This window comes from Euleptes europaea, chromosome 6 (assembly GCF_029931775.1).
Source record: "Euleptes europaea isolate rEulEur1 chromosome 6, rEulEur1.hap1, whole genome shotgun sequence".
Taxonomy (NCBI): domain Eukaryota; kingdom Metazoa; phylum Chordata; class Lepidosauria; order Squamata; family Sphaerodactylidae; genus Euleptes; species Euleptes europaea.
Window position 1 is genome coordinate 57484995 of NC_079317.1, and position 13329 is coordinate 57498323.

General features: G+C 41.4%; 1 protein-coding gene across 1 annotated transcript in view; it reads left to right on the forward strand.

Moving 5' to 3' along the window:
• The window catches only part of PLEKHH1 (pleckstrin homology, MyTH4 and FERM domain containing H1), a 69126-nt gene extending 63551 nt beyond the window's left edge, over positions 1–5575 (forward strand). The window contains exons 26-28 of the mRNA XM_056851138.1: positions 2360–2446; positions 4075–4221; positions 5393–5575. Coding sequence (XP_056707116.1) covers positions 2360–2446; positions 4075–4221; positions 5393–5575 — 417 coding nt within the window. The remainder of the gene's footprint in view (positions 1–2359; positions 2447–4074; positions 4222–5392) is intronic.
• The last annotated feature ends 7754 nt before the right edge of the window (positions 5576–13329 follow it).

Genomic DNA, 13329 nt, shown 5'->3' on the forward strand with positions numbered 1-13329 from the left:
AGATCAAGACTAGTATGATGGTTTCAGTCTCAGAATTTGACGAAAGGAAGTTGGTATCTCCGTCCAACACCAATTCAAATCTTCACGGACGCGTGTCTATCAGGTTGGGAAGCCACACTCAAGGGACAATGGCTCAAGCAACATGGACCATCAAGAACAGAATCTTCACATCAGTGCCCTAGAAATCAGGACGATCCTCAGAAGCGACTACATTTTTCCTTGGGCCGAGTCCAACCTCTCATCAAAATCAGCGGAACATATTCAGGGCACAGTCAGCATACAAGCAGACTGGCTCAGCAGACAGGACATCAGCGAGGCAGAATGGTCTCTACATCCAGAGGTCTTTCAACTTATTACTCAGAGATTCGGCACGCCACAGATTCATCTGTTTGCATCCAGCATCATCCACCTGCCAAGGTACTATTCCATGTACCGTCAACAGGGGGCGGAACAAATGGACCTCTTAATGTCACCAGGGCCACACGACCTACTGTACGGGTTTCCCCCCTCCCTCCAAGGGTATTGAGAAAGGTGCGACTTCAAAAAGCATCAGTCAGATTCATAGCTCCATATTGGCTGCGACGACCATGGTTCCCATCTATAATTCAGATGTCCATACAGAACCATTGGAGACTTCCAGACAGACAAGATCTCCCTCTACAAGACCCAATATGCCATCCCAATCCAGGGTGGTACAAACTTACCGCATGGGCACTGAAAGGAGATGACTTATAGCCCTAGGTTATAGCCCGGTGGCCGTCACTACCATATTGACAACAAGGAAGCCATCAGGAGGGACAGAGCTTAGGGCTAGCTACCTGCACTCTACAAAGGCAACTGGCATCTATAGCTACCATAGTACCCAAGGTATCTGGATACCGCTTAACCAAACACCATCACATAAAAGCCTTTTTAAGGGGCGTCAGTTATTTAGCTCCTCCTGTTAGACACAGGTTCACAACTAGAGCCTGCACACAGCTTTGACAGCACTCACACAACTACCATTCGAACCAATCACTGAGATAGGACAAAATGTAGCTGCAAGTTTCACAGGGAGCAGGACATAGTGCTTACATCTTCTGCACTAACCCCAAGAATCCTAAGGAGAAGGCCTGGCACTAGCTAGACCTAAGAAGGGCACTACCTGTTTACATTTACCTTACTAAAATTATTAGGAACTCTGACTCCTTATTCGTTCATATCTCACCACCTGACAAGGGCAAGCATATGTCCAAGGCATCCATTAGTAGGACCATCACCTTATACATAACACAGGCTTATAGAATAAGTAACCTACCTGCTCCTGCGGGCGTTACTGCCCACTTGGGAAGAAGTGCGGCTACTTCAGCAGCCTTCGACTGCCATGCTTTATGGAAGAGATATGTAAGGCCGCAACTTGGTCCTCGGTGTCCACATTTGTGAGACACTACAAATTAGATCTATACTTGTCAGCAGATGCCGCCTTAGGCAGACGAGTACTGCAAAGTATACTTCAGGACGTCTAACCCTCCCAAGGGCGGGGGACAGCTCTTGTATGTCCCATAATGAAGATGCCCTTCTCCCTCTGAGCGAGAAAGAGCCTTGGCTACTTACCGTGAAGGCTTCTTCTGCTCAGAGGGACGAAGGGCATCTTGCCCGCCCAGACGTCAGTAAAATATAAATAAAACAAATAAAATAAAATTACAGGTAATCATGGTTACATCTAACTTCCAGTTGACATTCAATTCAAGTTAAACGCTGTTTGTTGGTTCATGACTTATAGTTATCCTAAAGGTTCATCGTTAATGTTTATTAGGAACTTATTTCTTGTATAGAATTATAACTAACATGTTTCTTCAGTCTATCTTAAATATATAAGGCTCGGAAAGTCTTTAACTGATCACAAGGGGGCGTTTACCCTCAGAGGTCAGAAACATTTAAATATTTGGTTCCTGCCTCCCGAGATAAGAGGAAAAGGAAACACCCATAATGAAGATGCCCTTCGTCCCTCTGAGCAGAAGAAGCCTTCACGGTAAGTAGCCAAGGCTCTTTCTAGGATGTAGGAGGCTTTATCTCCGTTTTCTTAAATCATTTCATTAATATTCACATTTTGAAACTAGGAATAGAGCTGGGGAGACTATGAATTGCCCAAGGCTAGCCAGTGAAATCATGACTGAGCAGAAACTGAAGGCTTTATCAGAATTTACATTTTCCACACCGTAAACTGCCACACGTACGCCTGATTATTGGCTGCTTCCCTCTGGAGTGAAGCAGAGTTGCAGTATTGATGATAATGTTGCCTGGATTTCCAGAGAGTAGCAGCAGCATGAAATCAGAAAGGAATTGATGTGTGTTGTTGTTTTCGTTGTTATTTCTTCAGCCTATCCTGCCTTTTCCCCTGGAAGACTGTCCATTGTGGATAGCTGTGAATGAAGATGGAATCAGTATACTGGAATACGGCACTATGGTGAGAAATACTAGACATACTAGTAGACGAATACGAGCACTTATTTGCAGAAGCCGTTTTCAACAATCTTAGAGGTTTGAAATCTAAGTTACCTTCTTTAGTCAGAATAAGGAGCAGAACCACTGGTGTTTGTTTTTTAACTTAAAAAAACACATTTGTTTCCTTTTACAGGAAAGATAGTGGGGATTAAACAAAGAGACTGGTTTTAGAGAGACACTGTGTGTGTGTTTTTATTATTTATGGATAAAACCAGCTTCCAATTTAGTAAAATCTAACTGCTCCAAAACATAGTCTTGGATTTTATGCATATATATGATTTCATCACTCATATGACATTTTAGGAGGGCGTTAAGAAATTCAGACAGAGAGACTTGCCCAAAATTATTCCTGAATAAGGACTGATTTCCATATTTTTAATTTTGTTCATGAAGGTCCATTCTGATATACAAAGATGCCCATGCAATGTTGTGAGTCATGCTGTTGTTATTAACCAAGTGAAGAAATGGCTCTCCCTTTGGTGTATGGTACGCCCTGGTTGTTGTTGCAGGGGCACAGCAGACATTAACAGGCTGTTTATTCATTAATTTATTTGAAATATTTGTAAAAAAAAAACCTTATCTCTGCAAACTTAAGGCAGCTAACAAAACCGCAAAAGCCGCAGGACAGACACTGTAAGCGTCCAACAAGTTAAAACCAATACACAATTAAACACATTTAAAAGCCAGTTCAGAGTTAAACACAGCTTTGCCTTCCACCAAAAGACCTCTGAAAAAGAACAGTCTTGCAGTTTGTTAGAAGAACTTGGAATGTAAGTCAAACCTTTCTGCCAGGTTTGAGGATGACACTAACTTTTCCCAGCCTGGTAGAGTAGGTAAATTGGAAGGGAGAAGGAAGCACTGTTTAAAAATTCCCTTGTATTGATATTACTTTGGAATGAGCATTGCCTGCGTACATACTTCTGCAGCCTCATAATGCCTGCTCAATCTGTTAGTCTATTGCAGCAAAAAATAAGCAGGAGTCCAGCTGCACTTTAAAGACATTCCAGCATCAACTTTTTGTGGCAGATGTGGTTTCTAGTCCACAAAAACTTATGCTGGAATAAAATCTTGTTAGTCATTAAGGTGCCACTAGACTCCTGTTTAATTTTGTGTTAATGTTAATCTATGTGTTTTATGAATAAACAGATTATTATAAAGTGACCATCTTTCTTCTGTTGGAAGCTTATCCTATTAAGGCCACATTGAATTTCATGCTGCTTCTGGAAAGGGGAGCACAAACCAATGTGATTGTAATAAAAATGTTTATAAGATAACATAGGAGTGGTTGTAGAAGTGAGAGTTTTCACCCAAATTTCATGTTGGAAATCCATAGTATAAACCACTTTTCCATTTCCAGAATGGAAAATTTTGCGAACACAAGTGTGGATCTCTGGGTAGAAAAAAGTAACATAGAAACAAGTGCTAAGCTTAGATCTCCTAAGTATAGTTCCAACATTCTGTATGGTGGAGGACATTGGTGCTGATCTATGTGCTGTATAGACAAGGCCTGATAACATGTAATGGAGGGAGTGGAGGATGTCTTCCATAGCAATTTGCTTCCCCCAATCTCTTGTCTTTGTTTACATGCAGCACTTAAAACTGTCTTATGCATTCTCTTCTGTGCTGACCTTTGGAGGCTGCCATGATAACTTTATGATTGTAATCAGCGAAGTGAAGGATAGGCGCTCTGGAAAAACTGCCCCTGAAAAATTGCTTTTTGCAATGGCAGCTCCAATGGTGAGTATAAAGCAAATTGTAAGAACATTTCTTTTTGTGGTAATGCTTAGAAAATGGAATCCAGACATTCTGCTGGCATGTTTTCTTTTCTGAATAAGAATAGAGAATATCCTTAGTACACCAAGTAATACACAGTAGTAGCTTTGAAATGCTTCCTCCTGATATAATCCAAAATTGACCATCTTCCTGAGGTGATGAATGATTTTTTAATTTTGAAAGGTATTAATTAGCCAGGAGAAGCTTGCTTTAATTGCATATTTGTGTCTCTATAAACGCTGCTTACCCTGTTTAAATCTAAACTAAATTATGAGCACAGAATAAATAACTTTAGCCTGTGTTTTCAGTAATGAAAGATCTGAAAAGATGGCCATAGAATTGGCTACTCTCTTCCTATCTTCCATCGTAGCTTGCTTGCGCTGCGTAGGACCTTGATTCAGAACATTCCAGAATGAAGATTTCAGGGTGCAAAATCCTCCCCACTTTTAACTTGTCATCTATACATCCACACAGACCACCCTCCTTCTCCACCACAGGAACAAACTCTTAACTGGCAGCTATTTTTGAAAGAACTGAATGGACAGCAATTGTTTATTGTTGTTACAGCCAATGGACAGAATAATGGACAGCTGCAACTCCTTCCCTTTTGGCATGTGTGATGGTGTCCAGGCTCTTGGGGGGTTGGATTTTACACCTAAAAGCCTTGCTCTAGAGCATTACAAATCACAGCTCCATGCAGGGGCGGAGCTCACTATTATGGCTGCACAGATGAGCACTCCATCACTTACATATAAACAGCCTGTTCTTCCTCTGTGGGGTATAAAAATTCCCCCAAAATATCCAGAATACAAGTGGTATGTAAATCATTCATGCTTGGAATAGGAGCGAGTTCTTTGGGAAGGGCCTGTTAGTAAGATGTGCCTATACAAGACCTCCTTAGCTTCATGCCTTAGTATCTCTGATTAAAGGACTTCAGATAGCAGAGGAGGGAATGCTGGAGTTACTGAAGGGCAGCGGGCACTTGGGAATGACAACACTGGGCTACATGGGCCTATTGATCTGACCCACTATATGGCTTTACTTTAAAGATAATCTTACAGTAGATGCAGGAAAACTAATGCTATTGGAATATTTCTTCCCTTCCCTTTCCTCTCTCTCCCCACCCCTCGAGCAGATTGTTGAAGTGATTCTCCTTATCGCCAGTTATATTAACCATTGTTCGTCAACTCCACCCCCTCCTGCTCCAAGCATCAATTCAACATGGAGTACATCATCTGCTAAGAAGCTCTTAGAAATCGAAAGTAGGTGCTTCTTTCCTTCTCTGCCCCGGACCACTAAGGGGCCAACGCTGCTGTAAGGCCCATTTCCAAGTGCCTTTGCCACACTGTGAATCGAGGACTGCTGTGATTTCACTGTTTATGTGCCTGTGATCAGGCAGACTCTGGATCTACCTCCTTGGTAAAGTGCAACATTCCTAGAGGCTTGTTTAGAGCGAGACTTCTCTTCTACCTGAAAGATTAGTGGCTTGTTTTTAAAAAAAACCTATTTTGAACAGATTGTGCCCCTTTTATACATTTCTGTCCTGCCTTCTTCCCAACTTAATAAGATCTGGATTGCTCCAGTCTTTCCCCAGTCATGCCCCAAATCTCTTCCTGTATGAATGGCTTCACAGATTCCCCCTTGATTGCACTGAATCTGTTGACTTCACAGCCTGTTTACATACTTGTTTACATAGCTGCTGTCCCTAACTTCTTGTCTTTTTGATGTTATGCCTTACCTCATACTACAATGCCTACTGTTAGAATCTGCTAAACTTATAAAATAACTTGACCCCTTTAATATCCTTAGTAATGTTGCCTACCCATCTCAGCCAGTAATTAATTTGTTCCTGTTTCAGTCCTTTTCTGCTTTTGACAGCAAACTCCCCAGGAAAAGAACTGATTCTGAGTATTCATATCTTGATCTTATCCTCTGCATTTCTCTGGTTACCCCTGTGAAAACAGCATTCCTATGAGCTTTTGATTTTTCTTAACATTTTGGTTCTTTCCTCAATCTCTACTAAATAGGGTAAATGAAATTATTCTGCATTGTTAGCAGAATGGTGCTTTGAACATCCTGTAATAATACACTGATCACATAAATGCAGACAGTATTACAAGTGTCAAACAGCCTGGAACAAGAGATTTCATTCAATTTAGTGAGGAACTCTAGGAGTAATATGTTCGTGTTTTTAAAGAGAGAGTTACAAAGACTTTTCACTTGCTTTTCACAAGCACAATATTTAGCACTCAGAGGAATGGGGAAAACTTGTTATGAGGGCTGCTGTTTTTAAAGAGTTTGGGATGAGGAAATAGCTAGGTTGTGGGAATTCCTCAGCTTGAAGACCAGCTTATCACAAGATTAATATTTAGTTCTCTGAATAGAAACCTAGGGGCAAGAATGAGATATTTTAGTACAGGGATTCCAGGCTCCCAAAGCAATTTTATCTGGTCTGTTACCTTGATGCTTAGGGCAAAGGAGTTGCCAGTCCACATATAAAAACTTCTTTGCAGAATCAGTTTGCAGTGATTATCACATCAATTACAGCAGATGGAATTTTCAAGGTGGTGAACGTGCTGGTCCAGCATTATGAACCCTCTAGAGAAGGTGTCCCCAACCTCTATGAACTGAAATTTTGAGAAGGGGTGGTGAGCACCACCTCAAAATAGTTGTCATAGGAGGCGGAGCCAAACCCAAAATGGCTGCCTCAGGACATGGAGTCAAACATAATACCTCCCTCCTCACATTGCAAAAGAATCTCAGAAGGGGAATAAAAGAAACTAAGTGAAGCCCAGAGGAAGGACTAGAGAAAGAGAAAGGGTAATAAAAAGGAAAGCCTGAAGGGAACTACAATGCTTACTAGTCCTCCTGATAGGGTTGCCGGTTCTGGATTGGGAAATAGCTGGAGATTTTGGGGTGAAGCCTGAGAAGGGTGGAGTTTGGGGAGGGGAGGGACTTCAATGCCATAGAGTCCAATTGCCAAAGCAGCCATTTTCTCCAGGGGAACGGATTTCTATCAGCTGGAGATCAGTTGTAATAGCAGAAGATCTCCAGCTAGTACCTGGAGGTTGGCAACCCTACCTCCTGATCTTCCAGTGGCTGCCGCTGCCATTGCATCCACGGAAAACCCTTTCATTTGAATGAGGAGAGTCACTAACATGCCTTACCTTACAAAAACTCCGCCCACTTTCTGAACACTTTGGCAGGCACCAGAACAAGTACTGCTATGTCATCGATGGGCACCACATTGGTAGGGTTGCCAGGTCCCTCTTCGCCACTGGCGGGTGGTTTTTGGGGTGGAGCCTGAGGAGGGCAGGGTTTGGGGAGGGGAGAGACTTCAATGCCATTGAGTCCAATTGCCAAAGCGACCATTTTCTCCAGGGGAACTGATCTCTATCGGCTGGAGATCAGTTGTAACAGCAGGAGATCTCCAGCTACTACCTGGAGGTTGGCAACCCTACACATTGGGGAATCCTGATCTAGAGATATTATTGATTCTCAAAGCTCAAGCTCAGTTCTCCCTGTGTTTTTAGCTTTTGGTTATATGAATGATTACTTGTATCTGTTCCTTAATCTTCCAAGCAACAGCATTTAACCAAGCGTATAACAAAGAGGCTTCATTGCATTCTTTGAATGTTTTGAGTGGGGTGGCACATGCTAATCCTTTCCTGTATGTTAACTTTCCTCTTCCTGGCACAAAGAATATTCCTTGCAGTAAACACTTGAAGCATCTTGCATGCCACTCTTAGTGGTAGGCTTGCTGCCACTCTTTAATGCAATCAAACTTACAATGGCCCTCTAAGCTAACCTTACCAAATTTTAATCAAGGTGCTGGGAACATTTCACCCCACAGTTCACTTTTCTTTGAGTTTTATGTATTACTGGTCTAGTTGTCCCTGAGTGTCTATGCTCCATAAATGTGTTGCTGACTTTCTCATAGAATTTGACTGCCTGTGAAGGGGTTGAGGCTGTGTGGTTCCCTAGAGAACGCTGGGAAATGTTGTATATGTGTGGGGAGTTTTAGGAATGGCTGTCATAATATAACCTGGATGCCCAAGGCTAGCCCACTCTTGCCAGATCTCAGAAGCTAAGCAGGTTCAGCCATGGTTGGTACTTGGATGGGAGACCACCAAGGAAGTCTAGGGTTGCAATGCAGAGGCAGGCAATGGTAGACTACCTCTGGATGTCTCTTGCCTTAAAACTCTATGGGATTGCCATAAGTCAGCCGCAACTTGACAGCATTTTCCACTAACAACAACTGCCATAAACCAGATGGTGGATGATCTGGGGCGGGGGTCCCCTCCAACTGAATGGTTCTACATAGCTAGACATTAAAATAAAGAGAGAGAAAAACTATTTTGATAAAAATATCCAGTCTGTTGATTGAATCAAGATTACGTATGTAATAAAAGGTAAAGGTAAAGGTCCCCTGTGCAAGCACAGGGTCATTCTTGACCCATGGGGTGATGTCACATCCCAACATTTTCTAGGCAGACTTTGTTTATGGGGTGGTTTGCCAGTGCCTTCCCCGGTCATCTTCCCTTTACCCCCAGCAAGCTGGGTCCTTATATGTAATACAGAGTAGCAATAGGAGAATTCATGGCATATTTTAACTGAAGTTTACTAAAACTTAAATAGCCAGATGATTTGAGAGATTTAACAAATACTTGAATGACTGTTAGAGAATATCCCTAAACTCTCTACAGGACAGAGATTCTGTACCGTGCTGTCTACTGTACCGTGTTGTTTATAAAGGACTATTCCCAGGGCCCTAGCTATGAAGGGTGTGTTGCCAAGGCCTCTATTAGTTCCTTTCTGAGGAGGGTTACGCCCTTTTAAGGTCATTTGCTACAGTGGACTGAGACTAATGTAACTGCTTAGGATGGCACGGCAAGTGAGCTGCATGGCCCAGTGGTAATTTGAACCTGGGTTTCCTCATTCCTTAGTCCTAATCATAGGTGCATGTTTTGAAAAGATCTTAGTAAAGTTGTAACCACTGTATTATATTTATTTTTGGATGTGCTAACTACTGTTACTGGTACAAATGTTGCTTTGAAAGATAAAGGCATGTGATGATGTATTGTCTTTAAGCTACCAAGATAGTTCTTTTTTTTTAAATTGTGTCAGATTTTACCAATATTTACCTTCTGAAATCCTTCCTTAATGCAGTCTTTGCAAGAGGGAGTGGTTAGGAAACAAGCATATTCTTAAATACAATCCTGACATCTGGCCTTCCAAATTAGTGAAGTGTTTTTATTCCAATAATCACTTGTGACAAAGGTCTTGATCAAGACCTCAGTTTTACCGTTGTTAGAAACAAAGTGACAATTAAAAAGGCTTCTACCTTCTTTTTCCTTTTTTAAAAACAAAGTATGCATATATATATATTTACTGTACTCCTTAAAGGTTCTATCTAGAATGCCTTTTCTTAAAATGTTCTGATGAAATTGTGACAAACAGGAGACTGAAGCAGGTTCACTCCTCATGTTTGCTTTGATTCACCTTTATCATTTCCACGGAGTTAGGGCCAGCTTCTTTAAACCTATGAAGCAGCTCTTGGTTATTTGACCTAAAGAATCGTTTTAGAACATTTAGCATTTCAAGCAGTGGGCCCATCAGCAGCATTTTTCCTGGCTGATCCCAACCTTAATTTGCAATCTGAGTAGGAATTTAAAATTTGCTGACAAAGCTTCCTGTGGGAGCCAAGAACAGAACTAGTCAGTGGCCCATGCTCCAGCTACTGTTTACTTTCCAGATACATGAAAGTGGATCGCATTGATTTCAACAGAATTTACTTTAGGATTAGATAGTCGGAAATTTTAGGCAATTAAACCTGGACTACTCTGTTTGTACCAAGGATGCACTCCCAACACTCTCATCTGCATCGATCCCACTTTAAAGTAACAACAAAGCCATTCAAAAAAGCAGCCCATGTTAGGGAATGAATTACTTTTTTGATAATAGCAGGTTGCAAATTAAAAGAGCTTTCCGTTTTTTTAAAAAAAATTATGCTTACCTTCTCAGCTATCCTATGAAGTCATTCAAAATTGTTCTTATCACGCAAATGAAGAACTAAGGCAGAATTATATTAACTTGCTTGTTAAACACAGTGAGACTTGAAGCATGATTCCTAGACCCAAATCCAGGTCTCTCCCTATTACTCTATATAGGCTTTCATGCAACCGCTTACCTATTTATAGTTTGAATCCAGAAACTGTGTAAGTTCCCTGACTTCTTTATGTGATTCCACTGTAGCAGAGACTACTTAATTTTATTCTGACCAGCTCCCTGGCCCTAACTGGACATTAGGTGCAGGATGAGCAGACTCACTAACAAAAGTCTTTAATAACTCTTGTATGTAAAAGGCTGCAAAAAGATAATAAACTTGTGTCTATTAGTAAAGTGGAGAGATCTTTGTTTCTTTGTATTATTTCTGTAAGAAATTCGGTAACAATTTGTTACTCGGCAACTACGCTATAAGGTGGTTTCATCATTAATCACCGTAAGCAGCATCATTAATGCAGTGAGCAAAGAAGCTGAAGAACCAGTCTACAGCAATGGAAAGGGAAGCCCAGATAAAACCAAAAAAATCTGTCTTGGTGAGCTAGCTCTCCTGAAAATTGGTAATAAAGATTTAAGGAACAGTTAACATTCTGTGCCAAATGCCCAGCATCTCATTAAAAGGAACTATTGAAATGCAGAGGTTTTGTGCTGGAACAGTAGACTGACAATTGCAGCCTGTCCCCAAACCAGTATCTGTTATATTGCAAGCACAAATGGCTGTATGCCACCAAGCCTGCACTTGTGACTTCGCTACCTAGAGATCAGCAGACGATGTGGAACCCTAGTGCTGCATTAGGTCTGTCTGTGGCCTTGAGATGTTATGACTTTTCTTTGGGATCTGGGAGGCTATTGTGAACCTGCTCAAGGTGCTCTGTGCCTATTAGCAGACTCCAGGGAGTGACTGTTTTCCCTCTGCAGGATCTTCCCTGCAGGGTCTCACCTGATTCATCTTTCCCCTGCTCCTGTTCAACATATTTGAGGCAACAGGACAAGGCTGTACACAGGTTTTGAGAATTGTAGTGTGCTGGTGACACCTAGTTCTACTCTATTCTTGATCTGGAGCTCATCTGACACAGAACATGATGAACTACCCATTAAAAAGGTATTGTCAAAAGCAAATTTATACCAGTGGCACAGCATTTGTACTGATGAGTTTCTGGGCAAAATGCAAGTTGTTTGCTTTGACCTGTAAAGTCCTAAATACTTATCACAGACTACTTTTACGTGCACTATGAAAGCACTATAAGAGATGTTTTTGATGACTATCCTACAAGTGTGGAACTTTCTTTCCAGGAGATTCACAAAGCACCTCTTGAACATAGTCCAGAATTATTTTAAGACTTTTTGGTTTGCACTGGCTTTTAATGATGGGGGTAAGTAGGTTTGGTATAATTTTTAACTCTATTAAAAAGGGGACTTCTGAGGGCTTGCAGAGGAGGGGGAATCTACCCCCACTTCTCCCCCTCCACTGGCTACCCCCTTTATCTTTTCCTCTTAGTGGCTGCCACCACCTCTTGAAGCACTTGCCCATTTTCATGCACCAATTTAAGTTGCTACAGACACCCAAAATGCCATCTAAAATCTGGCAGGGTTGGAGGGTGGACAAGAAGAAGAGTAAGTTTTTATACCCCAATTTTCTCTACCTTTAAGGAGTCTCAAACCGGCTTACAATTGCCTTCCCTTTCTCTCCCCACAACAGACACATTGTGAGGTAGGCGGGACTGAGAGAATTCTGAGAGAACTGTGACTGGCCTAAGGTACCCAGCAGGCTTCATGTGGAGGAGTAGGGAAACCAACCCAGTTCTCCACTGCTCTTAACCACTACACTACAACATTTGTGCATGTGTGGACATATCTATTAAGCAGGGGCAGGTATTCCTAAATTCAGCATTTTCTTTAAGATTTTTCTGCAAACTTGAAGATTCTCTCAGATTTGCCGTACTCTTAAATTGTAGCCAGATTTACCTATCTGCATAGGGGTCAGTCGTTGGCTATCAGATATCCGGATGAGGGTTTTTTGTTTTGTTTTTAATTGCAAGTTTTACAGTGCAATTCTAAACAAAGTTACATCCTTCTAACCGCATTGCCTTCAATGGACTTAGAAGGGAGTCATTTTGCTTAGGGTGACACTGCCTAGAAATTCAACAAAAATAAATAATTAAATGGGTTTAACCATTTTACAGTTTACCAATCCACAGTCGAAACTGAATGCCGATGAACTGTGAGAGAACAGTATGACTTTTCTTGCCAAAGCAACCTCCATCCATCCACTGCCATCTCACTTTTGAAGTCCCCCTTCCAAAAGCAGGCTCGTGTATGGTGCGTAAGACTTAAGACCTGAGAATCTGAAATGCTACTGGCCTCATTGTGCATTTCTCTGTGATTTGTATTTGAGTGATTTGTATTTTCAAGTGGTCCAGGGAGAGAAAGGATCTATACTACTTGTGAGACAGGTAAATGCAGATGAAAATACAACTAACTATTTCTAAAACAAACCAGAGAACCAAGCATTTTAATCACATAATAACAATTACAGAATGCTAATGACAAGCCTGTGTACGTGGTAGGGGTATCAGATAGACATAAGCAGGCCCCATGAAACAATGATCAGCCCTCAGAAAACAGTTTAATGCTGCTGCCAGCTTCTCTTCTTTCATGTACTTGCACTGAGAACAGGAGCACGATTGTACAAAGAACTCATCATCCCTTTCTGCTGAGCTTTCCTTGTAGATTTCCATTCACTTAGGCAAAGTTAATTTTTAACAGAAAAGAAGATTATCGTTGAGTTTCTTCCAACATCATGTTGACCGAAGAAGAGATGGGGTCTGGTTTAGTTTTCCCCCACTAACATTTCTCAAAGTTCAGTCCTTGCCCAGAACACAATTGCAGTTTTTAGTTCTCTGGTCCACTAGAATCCATGGCCACCAAGTTATCCACACGCTTAAGTTCATTAACATGTTTGCCATTCTGCATATTTTTTAAAACACCTTGGCAATGTAGAAAATTTTA